General features: G+C 40.4%; 1 protein-coding gene across 1 annotated transcript in view; it reads left to right on the top strand.

Moving 5' to 3' along the window:
- Window positions 1-4,887, top strand: part of CBLN4 (cerebellin 4 precursor) — an 83,432-nt gene extending 78,545 nt beyond the window's left edge. The window contains exon 3 of the mRNA XM_082272628.1: window positions 4,178-4,887. Coding sequence (XP_082128754.1) covers window positions 4,178-4,375 — 198 coding nt within the window. The 3' untranslated portion in view covers window positions 4,376-4,887. The remainder of the gene's footprint in view (window positions 1-4,177) is intronic.
- The last annotated feature ends 9,777 nt before the right edge of the window (window positions 4,888-14,664 follow it).

Raw genomic sequence — 14,664 nt, 5'->3', positions numbered from 1 at the left:
TTTCATAAAGGCAATTGTTTTGGAAAAAATAAATTTTAACGAATTAAAAAAACAATACACAATATATACCCCTTTTTTGTGAAATATGAAAGATCATGTTATGCCGAGTAAATAGATATTTAACTTGTCACACTTTAAAATTGAGCACGCTCTTGGATTGGTAACAAACTGCGATACTTAAAAATCTCCATAGCTTTAAAAATTTTTATAGGTTACCTATTTAGAGTTACAGAGGAGGTCGAGAGCTAGAATTATATCTCTCACTCTAACGTTCATGGTAATACCTCACATGTGTGGCGTGAACACCATTTACATACGTGGGCGCAACTTACTTATGCGTTCGCTTCTGCACACAAGCATGGAGGGATGGAGGCGCTTTACATTTTTTTTCTTATTTATTTTATTTTTTATTTTTACAGTTTTTTTTTTTTTAATCACTTGTATTCCTATTACAAGGAATGTAAACATCCCTTGTAATAGAAATAAGGATGACAGGTTCTCTTTATAAAGAGATGTGGGGTCAAAAAGACCATGAAGGTGATCAAAGACGATCTGGTCTTTTATCTTGTATCGCCTCTGTGACCGGCCAGCCACACCTTTGGATCGCTTCTTGGGCGCCGGTAGAAACGGGACACACCGGCGAGTGGCGGGAGAGGGGGGGGGGGTTGGGGGTGAGAAAGTCAACCGCCGGCTGAAAAAAAAAAAGTTGTGGTCATTGCTGATAGCTTCAGCCATAATCCTGGTAAACCACTTGCAAACTGTAATGTATATATATACGTGTTGCAGTCGACAAGTGGTATTTAAAGGACTTATTTTTTTTAGGGGTGTATTTCGGATAGTTTAGTGTTCTTTGTGTATCACCCTCCGAGTTAGGCTGCTAGACATATTTAGTTTTTGGCTCCTGCTGTAGGCTGAGAAACAAGGATTGTTTTGTTTTGTCTGCTCAGGGTTGTACTGGCTGGGAGTTTGATTGCTTCCTCTTGCCTCTAGAAGAAGTTTCTAGAGTTTAAGGGAGGAGAATAAAAACATTCCAGGGTAATATTTAAATATTCTCCTGGAGTATTGAGCAGGGCCCAGCCAATTCCTGGGGAGGTGTGCTCAGTCTGCGGCTGGGAGAAATAATAATGAATAGTGTGGAGCCCTGAGGAGGTTGTCTCTTCTACCTCTGAGGGGATGGACCACTGAGTGAGGAGGACACAGGCTGCTGGCCTTTGGACCCCCGGGACTGGATTGTTCTACAGGGGATTGCACCTATGGACTGATCCTATACCAGGACTCTATGAGTAAAGCCTCCTTTCTGTGTTTTTCCTTCAAGCTACTTCATGGTCCTCATGAAGTTGACTTGCTATACCTGGTCTGCATCCTTCCTCATGGTCTCCAGCTGTGAGGGAATAGACTGTTCAATATGCACCTAAAGCGGTTGTTCGGTCATTTTTTGAAAAACTAAAAGTCAGCAGCTACCAAAACTGTAGCTGCTGACTTTTAATAATAGGACACTTACCAGTCCCAAGACCCAGTGATGTGCTCATCCGGGTGTTTTCTTCACCAGGCTTTGGTCCCAGGACTAACTATGGGCAGCTGGTTGTGACTGCTTGCGGCTTCAAAACTGGCTGCTCATTCACATGCGTAAGCCACGATACGGTCTCTGAATGGACCTGCAGCTTTTTTTGGATCTGTGCCATGTTCCAGAAGGCTGTGGAGTCAGGAGGTGGGATGGAACTGTTGCTCAGATCGCCACAGTGATCCTACCAGAAATGGGGTTGTGGGTATCTGTAAAAACCAGGTACCTGCTCCCCCCCCAAAAAAAAGAAATTGACAAATCGAATAGAGGGGGGGGGGGGGTAAAAAAAGGAATTTTCCCTTTCGGGAAGATTGACCTTGAACTGCTATTTGTCAATAGTTTTGGGGCATCTTATTTGCCCTTTAATCCTTTCTACCAGCGTATACAAAAAGACAAACCCCTGGACCGAGCTGGAGTGATTGGACTGTTGCTGTGTGCCCGGCTGCTTCTGCAGTGTGTGGGAAAGAACCTGTGAATCATAGCGGCTCCTCCAAGGGTAGCCCTAAACTTGCATCCATGGGTCTTCCTATTTGATATATATATCTATATCTATATATATATCTATCTATATACAGGTATATATATGTAGATAGATATATATACTTTTGGTTTAAATTGTTTATTGTAACTTTTTTGCTATCAATTTTTGTCTTTCTCTAAATGAAATTAGGCTAATGGGGAGGGGGGGGGGGGGGTTTGGGCACAAGAAGGATAGTTGAAGGGAGCTTCCAAAACTTTTAGGAGCAATTTAAAGTCTTTTGAAACTTTTTTAAAAAAAACTACCGAAACCACCTTAATTTGCTTTCCAAATGGACTTCAAATAATTTTGCCAAAATTCTGGGCAAATGAAAACTGTCAATTTCGCTAATAGGTTTTATCTAATAAAGATGCTCATATCATGGCCTATGAGTGGTCATTTTAGGTGAATTTTATTTAAACTAGGAATGGCTTTAATGTAGTACAAATAGGTATCCTCAACTTCCTATATTTTACTCAAAGCTGGCCACATTTGTAGTCTATAAAAGCTACTTTAGGTGGTCTGCATCAAAATGGACTGTAAAATCCTTGTAGCAGTTGAGATGACAATCTATAAAAACTTTAATCCGCTGAAACAGATTGAGAAATGTTTTAACTTATCAATTTAAAATTAACAAAGAATAACTTCTTGATGCCACCCCAACCTGACCAAAACTACTTTAATTTGCTTTCCATATTAACTTCAAATAATTGATGCAAGGTGTATCAGCAGAAGACGGGCTTAAATAATCTCCCAGTCTCTTCTTGATGCTGGCTGCTGGGAGACACCTGATGGAGGACACTTGAACTACAATCTTCTGCTCTAGGAAACGCAGTGCCACCAGCAGGTGATCCTGATCATCCTGAGAGATGGGCAGGGCACCCTAAGTGCGTTCCTGTGTACTTATATGCACCCAGCGTAACCCAATATGGGCCATTAGCATTATGTGTGGATGGGTGGGTGGCATTGTTGTGTGTGGAGCATTAAAAAGGTGGGTAGTACATTACGATGCTGTAAAAGTATGTCTTATATATTGTTTCATCCATACATGCACAATTTTCTGTCTTGTCCCTTTAAAAATGTTGCAAGTAAAGTTTCAGAAAAAAACCTGATGATCCTGCCAGAAATTCAGTGAGCTCCTAGCTTAATGTGCTCTATGCCTCAACTGCACCGTGCTTTCAGCCCTGTCCAGTTTCTCTGTGAACTAGAACAACTCCCTTACCCCCAAACTATGAAGAAGAGGAGGTCGGGGAGGTTTCTGTGATCCTGACACACTTCCTGTCCTAGGGAAGCAATGTTGTTGCTCTATAGATACAGTGCAGTGAGTGAGCGTTGTCACTCTAGGACAGGAAATGTGTTACTTGCTAGATCACCAGGTGAAAATAAAGCTTAAAATGGACCTCCAGCCTCCCATGCACGATCCCACCTCTCCAATCCTCTCCATCCTCTGTTGTTTACGTCTTTTTTTTAAATAGAAGGTCTGCCCCGCATCCCCATGCACGTGACGTGCACACTGCCCACTTTTACGTACCCGATATGTATGTCACATATCCCAGGAGGCATAGCCATTCATGGAGAAAAGGAAGAGGGTACGGGAGGGGGCAGGCCTGTTAGCGCGTCATCGGGAGGCGTGCCGGCTTAACCCAGAACAGCCGGCAGCCTAGCGATAACGTCAAAGGGAAATATGGTGGAGTGGGACCGAACGCTGCCAGAAGAGAAGATGCTCTCAGCTGGACAGCGCTGGATCCACTGGGTGGGTTAGTAGAACTCATTACCAGGTAAGTAAGGCTTAAAAACAAATGGGGGGGGGGGGGTGGAGGGTAAAGTTTTGCTTTAAAATATCTGAAAAAGGTAAATTAATGCATCAGATGTAAGGACTGGGAAGCTGCCGTATGTTACAGTTTAGTTCTTGCATTTAGATACGCATTATGGACATATAAATGAAAATGTCTTTTAGGCAACTTTTTTCCTAAAGGTTAAACTTTTAATTCATTATTGATTTCATCAACAATTTCTGTGTTTTTATAAATACTAGTTTTACTGAATATGAACCCCTGATGTCTTTAGCAATAACTACCTAGTCCGTTTCTATCTACTAGGTTAATTTGATGCTGAACGGAAAACCGGTCATTTCGGCCTTTGCCGGCGACAAAGACGTAACCCGAGAGGCGGCGACCAATGGAGTTCTCCTGTACTTGGATAAAGAGGACAAAGTGTACTTAAAACTTGAGAAAGGAAATTTGGTTGGCGGATGGCAGTATTCTACATTCTCTGGTTTTCTGGTGTTCCCTCTGTGAAGATGCCTCGGTGTAGGACATCGGACAATCTTTCACCTTTGTAACCCGAAGATCATTTTTTGTCATTGATGGATTGGTTTTCTCTTAACCGGCATCTCGTGTTGGAACTTGGATTATGCTGTCGCCGAATTTCAGTGACATTTCAAAGAAAATAAATAAATAAATAAATAAATAAATATTTTGTGTGTCTCAAGCTATATTTGGAATCCATCAGACAGTGACTCTATATGCTAATGTTACTGCTAAAAGCTTTTCTGATTTAATTTAAGTGGAATCTATATGGCGAAGCAGAGGACCGTGGATTGACATAGTTTGAGAAGGACTTGGTCCGTTTAGTCACTTTTGTGTTGTGGACTTCAATCAACAGTTGGCCTTTCGCTGCCAAAAAATACATAAAAAAAAGCAAAAGCTTGATACAATTTATAATGTAAAACAATACGCTATGTTGGTTGGTTGTAATGATCCTGATACCTTTGAATTTCACAATCGTCGTTACTAAATGGATGATCTAATTTGAGTCTTGATGTAATCTTTTAAGTCATTGGTTATGAGTTAAAGGGGAAGTACACCATCCTGATAAAATTTGAGAATGAGGGCCATCCAATCATGGCTCTGAGGCCCCACACTTAGACATTTCATTATTCTTTGTAGAGAGACCCAGGCAATGTTGACCCCAAAAATGCAAAACTATGAGTGAAACCCCTGAAGATGATCACCAGGCTCTGTCACATTGACTATCAACTTGGAGATCATTTTCAACCATTGCTAAAACCTATGAGCAGATTAAGAAATGGTATAATACTGGTATTCATAGTTAGCTCTACAGTGTGGTTTCCCTGGTCTACTGCTCTAATGGAATTACAGTGCTACTTTTCCTAGCCATGCCCAGGATAAATGACCAACTAAAGTAGAATTTGAGCCAAATATTTATTTTTTCATTTTCATTAATGGATGGAATGGGGTTATTACCTCTGTTTCTTTTTGTAGTTGTCCCCAATTGAGAAACGTTCCCTCATTTTCTGTTCTGCTGACACCTTTTTTGTCAGAATGTGCCACCAGGACAAGATGTAAGAGAACTGCCCAGTCATCAGGTATCACTGTCACTATTCCACAGGGCTAATTACAATAATGAGAAACCTGAGGCTTGAGCTCAAGACTTCAGGGCTCACTTCTCATACTTACAGAGGTACCTTTTGTATGAAAGGGCCACTCCCACACCCAGGTAGCTCCAGACCAACTAACTATAGTCCATATATGATTCTTGGGCAGAGACCCCAGACTACTTACTAGCAGATTAAGGGGTGGGAGACCCATTCATTTCAACATTTGCAGAGGCTTACAACCTCTAATTTCTTCCAGCACCCAACTCTCTAGTTTACTTCAGCCACAACTAACTCTAAAGAAGTTCTCCTTTCAGAGTCTCCCAACCAACAACTAACTCCCACACACCTCCCAGGGGCTCTAAATACCCAGGGTAGACTCACAAAGCTTCTAACATTTCACCACTCTGCTAAAAAACATATAATAATATTGCTGCTCGCATGTCTATTGGAGATATTATACTTGTCACGGTCAGGGGTCAGGCTCGGAGACCAGTAGCTATAGCAGTAGAGGGGGTCCCACTGACCAGATGGAGTGAACAAGCAGGTCACCCTGACAGATGATGAACAGGGAATGCTGTCCAGCAACATAGGGAATGGGAACCCCAAGCAAAAGGGCCCTGCACCCTGCTATAAAGAATTGGGCAAAGATCTCATCACTGGGGGACATAAGAAATAACAAAAACAGAAAGAGATTTAAATTCTGCCAGACACAATCAAAAAAAAAAAAAGAAAAAGCAGATTGCCCTCACCCCCTAAATTAGACAACAAGGAGGAAAAATATCTTCAGTGAAGGTATATAAAGACATGAATAACTAACAAAGCTTCTAACATTTCACCACTCTGCTACAAAAAAACATATAATAATATTGCTGCTCGCATGTCTATTGGAGATATTATACTTGTCACAGTCAGGGGTCAGGCTCGGAGACCAGTAGCTATAGCAGTAGAGGGGGTCCCACCGACCAGATGGAGTGAACAAGCAGGTCACCCTGACAGATGGCATGGGCTCACCCGATGTGCGGGATCTAAGCACTGACTGATGTTTACCAGAGCTCCTGATAGCAGAGATGGGTTTTGCTGTGTGTTAGTACCAGGTTGCAGTTCTCAGGATAATCCCACCAGAATATGAGCAAGTCATGGTCCAGTAGCAGATATAGCAGGTAGGGATAAAGCAGAAGTGCAGTCAGTACACAAGCCTAAGGTCGGCAACAAGTGGTTGCAGGTTGGGATCAAGCAGAAGCGTAGTCAGTAAACAAGCCTAAGGTCAGCAACAAGTGGTTGCAGGTTGGGATCAAGCAGAAGCGTAGTCAAGGAATAAGCCATAGGTCGGTAGCGAAGATACAGATGGCAGCAGGAGCGACAAAATATTGGCTAGAAAGAGCACAATGATCTGGAAAACAAGAAGTGCAGAGGCATGGCCTAAATCAAGAAGTTCATGGGAGTAGCAAAGAATTCAAGGTTCATGAGAAAAAAGATATAAGGCAAGGTTGTCTAAGCAATCAGGAAGGAAGCTGTCCAGTATCTAAGGTGGCAGAGCGAGAAGAGTTACTGCCACAGCAGAGGTCCTGGGCTTAGGTCTAGGTCCTGAACCGGTGCGGGGTCTAAGCACTAATTGATGTTCACCAGAGCTTCTGATGGTGGAGATGGGTTTTGCTGTGTGTTAGTACCAGGTTGCAGTTCTCAGGATAATCCCACCAGGAGGTGAGCAAGTCATGGTCCAGTAGTAGATATAGCAGGTCAGGATCAAGCAGAAGCTCAGTCAGTAAACAAGCCTAAGGTCGGTAACACATGTGAGAAGGGTTACTGCCAGACACAGTAGAGGTCCCAGGCTCAGGTCCAGGCCCTGAACACTTTACTTCACATACTAGGTGGCACAAAACATTAAGGCAAAAATGTGGGGTGAGGGGGAAAGGGGGTTAGAATCACTCAGATGGGAACAAAGACAGCTGTAAAAACTGAACAGAGGTTCTAATACTTCCCTACAATATCCAAAATATTTTAAAAAGTTGATTTAACTCCCACTTTTAGTTTATTTATATATTCATTTAAACTCTTATAAGTAAGCATTACTTGACTTTTGGTGATAACTACAACTGATATGTTTAATTTGTAGATGCAATATTACGTCTTTTATGCTTCCCAAACCCCTTTCAATCTTAAGTCCCTTCAAAGAGTTTTTATTTAGGATAGGAAAAATGTCACTCTCATTTCTGACCATTCCATAGAGCAGCACCTCCTTATACCTCCACCATCGCACCTGGAATCCTAATTCAGATTGGGCCACAGTGCCCCTACAGATGAAACATGATTTTGCAGCCTATTACAGATAGGATTGCATTATTTTTGTGATGGGCTTGAAATGCCCAGACACAGCTGTTATTAGAGCACCTTATAGGTCAATATAAGTAGAAGGAAATTTATGTTTTATCGATAGAACAGGACAGTGTACGAAGATGTCTGTCAATGACAGATGCTCAACCTTTAAATTGTTTATGTTCAGGGAGATTGAGGGAAGGCATCAGAGGATGCTTGCTATTCTTATATTTTTGTCTATGCATGTAACTGTACAAACGACCAGCTTTCACTCTTCCATTTATAGTTATATCAATCTTAAAAGTAATTTGAAGTCCAACAGGCAGAAATTATTAGATATACCTGTATATGGGGACATTTACACTCACAAGCAATGTCAAAAAGCAGAACTATTGTTATACTCCCATTAATAATTGCTGGGGCAAGCAGTAAGGTAGGAACAGGTTTTAATTTTATCCCAGAAAACTAATTTAAATATTCTTTCTTCATAATTATTACCTAGAAAAGCTTAATTCCCATCTATCTAAATATAAGAAGCATGTGTATTCTTACCTAAAATGTGATGTCCTTTGTGTATTTCTTTTGTGCAGTAATCCAGCACTTTACCTCTCTGTAGTGGTTTCCTGTAATAAAGGCCTGTCACTACTGCTCTCTCTCTATGTACAGGATGACTGGTCTTGTCTCCTCCCCCCTAGTTTTCTGGAGGTAGACTGTAGGGTATGGGGCCTGTTGAGCCCCTCCCACAGCTCTGCACTTTGCACAGTCTAAGTACAGTAAAGTTGTCACTGCTACTGTTACAATGGCCTTGAAAAAGCATTTGGCGCACATAAAGGGATTGATTTACTAAAACTGGCTCATGCAACATCTGGTGCTCTGAATGGTAGCCAATCAGCTTCTAACTTCACCTTGTCCAATTAAGTTTTGACAAAAAAAAAAAAACTTGGGAGCTGATTGGTTTCTATGCAGGGCTTCACCAGATTTTGCACTCTCCAGTTGTAGTTAATCAACCCCAAAGTGTATTTGTATCCTTTGTTGCTCTTATATTTCATTGAAAGCTTTATTTGTTACTCCCATTTTTCTAAGTCCTTCAAAAGTCTTAGTGGGCTTCCAAAAGTCGGTTGGCTCTTGAGCATGGAATGAGTGGATGATAGGATTTAAAAGGCGAAAGACAATTTTTTCTTTATCACTCAGTTATGCTAGTTAGCAAACAGGACTTAATTCAAAATCTGTTTAATAATAAATCTCCAATACACACATCTGTAACTTATGGTTAGGAGGACCAGGGCTTTTTTTTAAGCTGGAACTTGGTGGAACTCAGTTCCACCCCCTCTGGCTCAGGTCCTCTCCTCCCTCCTCACCACTATTACTTGTACACACAGAAGTTGGGCTTTTGTGTTTACAAGTGACAGCTTGTCTCTCAATGGCACTCCCAGATCTGATCTCCTGAGCGGCTCCCACTTAGTGCAGGTTCAGGTCAAGGGAGATGCAGGTGCCCAGGGTGCAGTGCAGATGCCAACACCCCCACTGGATGATCTCCCTGCAAGTGAAAAAGGCGGAGCCACCTACAGTGTGCAGGGAGGTAACTGGAGCTGCCTGGGTGCTTAAGCTCTACAACAATAATAGTAAGACATGTGGAAGATGGTGTAGCTTTTAGGGTGGGTGGGGTTGAGAGATGGAGGCAGTGGAGGAGGGGTTGCATGCAGAGGTCAAACCTGAAGAGGGGTGAAGGTGAGATGTGGATGGGGGTTGCAGAGTTTAGCAGCTGTGGAAGAAGGCTTAACTGTATACAGCGCACCCCTGAACTCTGCACTCTGTACATAATGCACTCCTGGTATTTATTGCTCCTTGAAGACCCTCCTACTCTTAGTGAAATTTGACCACCCCAGTATTTGATGCGGTTTGGAGGTGTGTGTGGGGGGTTGCGGTTGAGTTCCTGCACCTATTTTCTGAGAAAAAAAGCCCTGGTTAGGACTTACCATTATCAAAGGGCATCTATGCATAGAGGGTAGAAGTAGCTAGTGAAGAGCTTGCCTGGAGACTCCAGAAAGCTGATGCAAGCTGCTGTTGAACTACCATAGGTGCATACTAAAACCCTCCAAGAAAGTGAGTCCAGTCGACCTTCATTATTACCTTGGTAAAGATTGGACTATTTAGGAGACCATCTGGTCAATCCTTCTTTCTTTCAATGGAAATTCTTCATAGCACATGTGCTACTTTAGTCCACCAGTTACGTCCACATACGAGGGCCAATAAAAAGATTAACAACCAGACAAATATCTCAGCATTCAGTACTGCAAGAGTAAGGGACCTAACTCAAAGCTCATTTCTACACTCATAGGTGCTTCTAATTTACAAGCATAGAGCACCAGCCATGATTTTTACAAGGTGATCCTTCTCCTTTAAACTCTATCTCCTGTAGGCATTTTACACTTGTGGAATTGTCCAAAAAGTTTCTGCAAGGATTGATCAGAAGCATGTTCTAATGATAAAACAAAATTAGATCATTACAATGACAAAAAAAAAAAAAAAATCGCTTAACCGACATCCAAGCCATCCATCTTGCTAAGCTCGGTAAAACAGCCTTACCCCACAGGATGGCTGAATCTCACTTCTCAATTTTAATTAGCATGACTGATCATACGCACTTTAATAGAAATTTGGGGGATTTTTTTTTTTTTTAAATAAATATAGTATATATATGTATATATATATATATATATATATATATATACACACACGTATATATAAATATATATGTATATATATGTATGTATACATATACATATATATATATATATATATATATATACGTATATATATATATATATATATATATATATATATATATATATATATATATACACACAGAATCCCTTTATTAGCCCAATAAAGTATTTTTTTATTTATATCTTATTTATCTATTGCACATATTTTATCATTTGATGCCTTAAGACAATTAAAACTGCATTAGGTACCATTGAGATGTACAGAGTATAAAAAAAAAAAATGTTCTAGTTGTAGAGATGCATTAGTTCACATTAGTGAGTATATTTGTAGTCTAGATTAAAAAAAAAAAAAAAAGAGATCTATGATTACCTCTTGGTGTCACAATCATATTTAATAAAGGTTAATACGTGATCGACGCCTTGACCTTTGGGTTTTGCAAACACGCTCTGTTGCTTTATTTGAGATATTTATAACTTGGATCGTTAAGAACCTCGGGCTTTGCAAACGCTTCCTGATAGGTGACGAGCAAATGCCACTTACAGTGAGATAAGTACCTTAATCCTCAAGGTATTTTCATGCACAATAAAGGGAGAAAAAAGAAAAAAGAAAAAATTAATAAGCTGACTTCAAGATGTTAACTCTACATGAACCTGCAGACCACACGAAATTGAAATCCACATGGAAAAAATAAAATGTCACAAAACCGCTGTCACTTTCATGAGTATATTATGTTGAAAATTTGGTTTTATCAAATAAATGTGTTACTGTTTTTATCAAGAGGGGTTGCGTATTGTATTTAACACACAGCATTGTCCTGCCAATATATGTGCCCTGATCCATTGTTACACTCTTATTGGGAAGGGCCTACTTTCATACTCAAGGCGGCCTCAGTTCTTCATGGCATGGATTTCCCATTCTGTAAACATTTCTTTGAGATTCTGGTCCATGTCGACATTGCCAAATTTCTGCAGATTAGTCTTCTGCATGTTCATGCTGCGAATCTCCCATTCTACCAATTTAAAAGGTGTTCTTTTAAATTCAGATTTAGTGAATGACTTTCCATCTGTGTTCCTCATCAGAATCAAGGTTTATAAGACCATTCTATATTTTCCAGTCTTTAACTGTCCAATTTTGATGCCCAATATAGCCTCAGCTTTCTGTTCATGGCTGACAAGAGTGGAACCCAACAAGGTTTACTGTTGTTGCATTCTAGCTACCTCAAGGCCCAACAAGGTGTGCATTCTTAGATGTATATCTGCTCAACACAGTTGTAATAAGTGGGTATGTGAGTTCCGTAGCATTTCTTGCACCTCCAACCAGTCTCTTCAACAAGGCATTTCATCCTCAGAGCTGTCAGTTATTGAATAGTTATTGTTTTTCGCACTATTCTGAGCAAACTATAGAGCAGTTCTTCTCAAGGAGAGTTCTGTCCAACCCTAGGGTTCCTTAAGTTGTGACTGACTGACCTCCCATGTGATGGTGCTTTATATTTAAGAATAATCATAAAAACAACATAAAAACCTGTTCATACTCTCATAATATATGCACGTCCATCTAATATCTCCATCATGTATCTTGGTAAGGATTAAACCTGGTAAAGCCATTTAAGAAGGATATATTATTAATACAATATATATATTTATTGGAAATAACTGATCTACCCATAGACTACATTTAGTAACAGTCTCCAAAGGGGGCAGTATTGTATCGCTTATTAGATTCAATATATAGCAGATAATTGCATATAATAGCAGTAGTATTATACTGATAACCTTATGACCTGGCTGGACAATAGTAAGTAAATCACTTGGCCATGTCATATGCTGCCAAGAAAAGCATCTGGTTTGTAGGATTTATATGACCATGAAACCTTTACAAAAATTTACATAAACATTTTTTTATCCTATAAGTGAAGCAATTTAAGTGGAATTAGTACTTAGCTTCATCTAAGTAAGATTCTTATGTGTAAAAATATAAAACCAAAATATGGTATATAATACACTCTTGGAACGATGTATATGCCACACACATGTATAATTATTGCTAATATTTTCTTACACATGATATAATGTATCTTTAAAACTTAGTTTAAATGAATCAAATAGAATACACCTAACTATTGTTCATTGTAAAATACAGATAGACTAACGTCTGGACATCACCCCCCACTAAAACCTGGTGCCATCCTGGCTTTTATCAGGTGAAATGTCAGAAAGTCCAATATGTATTACCAAAAAGACAAACAGAAATATCTGCTGAAATTATAAGACCCTATTGTAAGAGACATTTTGTTCAAAAGAACATATATGAACTTTCCATCACCTCTATACAAGATGGAAGCTGTACTGTTCAAAATCTCTATATAGGACTGAATATACATGGCTTTTAAATATAATTCCATTTTTCTTTTATTTAATCTCCCCAATAATCCTGACAGTGCCTACATAGTTCCAGGGCCAACACCACTTGGCAGAGCCAGGAGCATGACACCAATGATCTCTTTTATTTTTCTCCATAAGGGTGCCATTCTTCCTACTGACCACCAATATAAGGGGCATGTTTCCATTTGGAACACAACAAGTTGATTTTCGTAGGGGTTCCTCAAGACCTCAAAATTATTTTAGGGCTTCCTCTGGAGTAAAAAGGTTGAGAAAGGCTGCTTTAGAGACTGTTGACTGTTGTCTGGCACCAACAAGCATCTTCACATTCGATAGCACTAAAATCATATTTCCCCATTCATGGATGAGATCATTAACTGAAGCTCTTGACCTATATCTGCATGATTTCATGCATTGTGCTGATGTACATAATTGGCTCATTAGATAATTGCATAAATAAACAGGTGTCCCTAACAAATTGATTGATGAGTGTAAGATGATTGTATTGGGCTGGACTGGAGACATGACCAGTAGGTTCCTAAATTTAAAAAGTCCATCACGCTTTTTACAGCAATTAGACCCAATTTTAGAAGTGTGCTTTGATGAAATGGTGCCGCAAAAAACAAAATCCCAGTCCAAGATCATGTCAACACACCATGTTCAAACAAAAAGACAGGAAACTTTATTGTCAACAATAAAAAGCAATGTTTTAAAGCCACAAAGGACTTCTTCCGCAGGCAGCTGTGACAGTCCCCAAGGTTGACAGTGATGTTCTGAGGAACTGCTATAAAGAGCAGAAAACAATATATGTGAATCTTGTAACTCTACAGGTTACTTATACCTCATTTGTATTTTCTTCAGCATCTCAGATCAAAAGTGGAAGTCACACCTAGCACACTCAACCCAACCTCCCAGTTAAGGCATAGTAATATGCAAGCTGGTGAAGACCTCAAAGGATAGCTCAAGTCCAATAAGAAAGCAGGGCTTTTGGGACCTGTTAAAATCAGCAAATGGAATCACAGGTAAAGTGTATCTAAAAATGTTGTTGTTAGCTTTAGATGGAGCTGGGAATGTTTAGAACTTTGATCATATATTCATGTGTGCGTGTACTCAAGTAAGCGCCTTCGAGCATGAAATGCGTTAACATTTCTCCTTGGATCCTGGTGCTGTGATGCTTTTATCATGATTTTGCTACAATAAAGTATTTTGGAGTGTCCTTACTACAGTGTGTGGCCATCTACTTGTTCTATTGTATTCTCCCCTTGTTGCATACTGGGCAAGCACCTCGATGTAAGACTTCTTGGATTGGGTAGTGTGTGGACCAACCTGGAGTGGTGATTTATTTTTGTAGTACCTATTTGTGCATTTCATTGGTGGCTGGTGCTCCATGGGCCAGGGTGGGGGGGGGATCGGCAGGCGGCTTGACAAAGCTAGGTATAGCGAAACATGTAGTTGTGGCAACCAGAAGCTTTCAGAAGTTCTCGTGATACTTCCACTGTTCCACCCGGCTTCCTGTTCATCTCCTCAGCGTCACTTCCAGTGACGTAATTCACGCGCCATTTCCGGTCCTCATGGAGGACTCGGCTACGGAGAACGCATTGGCCCCGGTTCAGTGTAGCGGCCGCACACAGGACCGTGTGAGCCTCTACCATTGGATGCTGATAATTACCATCAGGGAGCACCTTTCTTCATCTTGGGTTACCCGATGTCATTGGATTCCCACAATTACCACCAGGGATCCCCACAGCACCCTAAGGAGACCCGGAGG

This window comes from Pelophylax lessonae (genome assembly GCF_965119305.1).
Source record: "Pelophylax lessonae genome assembly, chromosome: 11".
Classification (NCBI taxonomy): Eukaryota; Metazoa; Chordata; class Amphibia; order Anura; family Ranidae; genus Pelophylax; species Pelophylax lessonae.
This window is presented reverse-complemented; position numbering and strand designations above follow the sequence as displayed.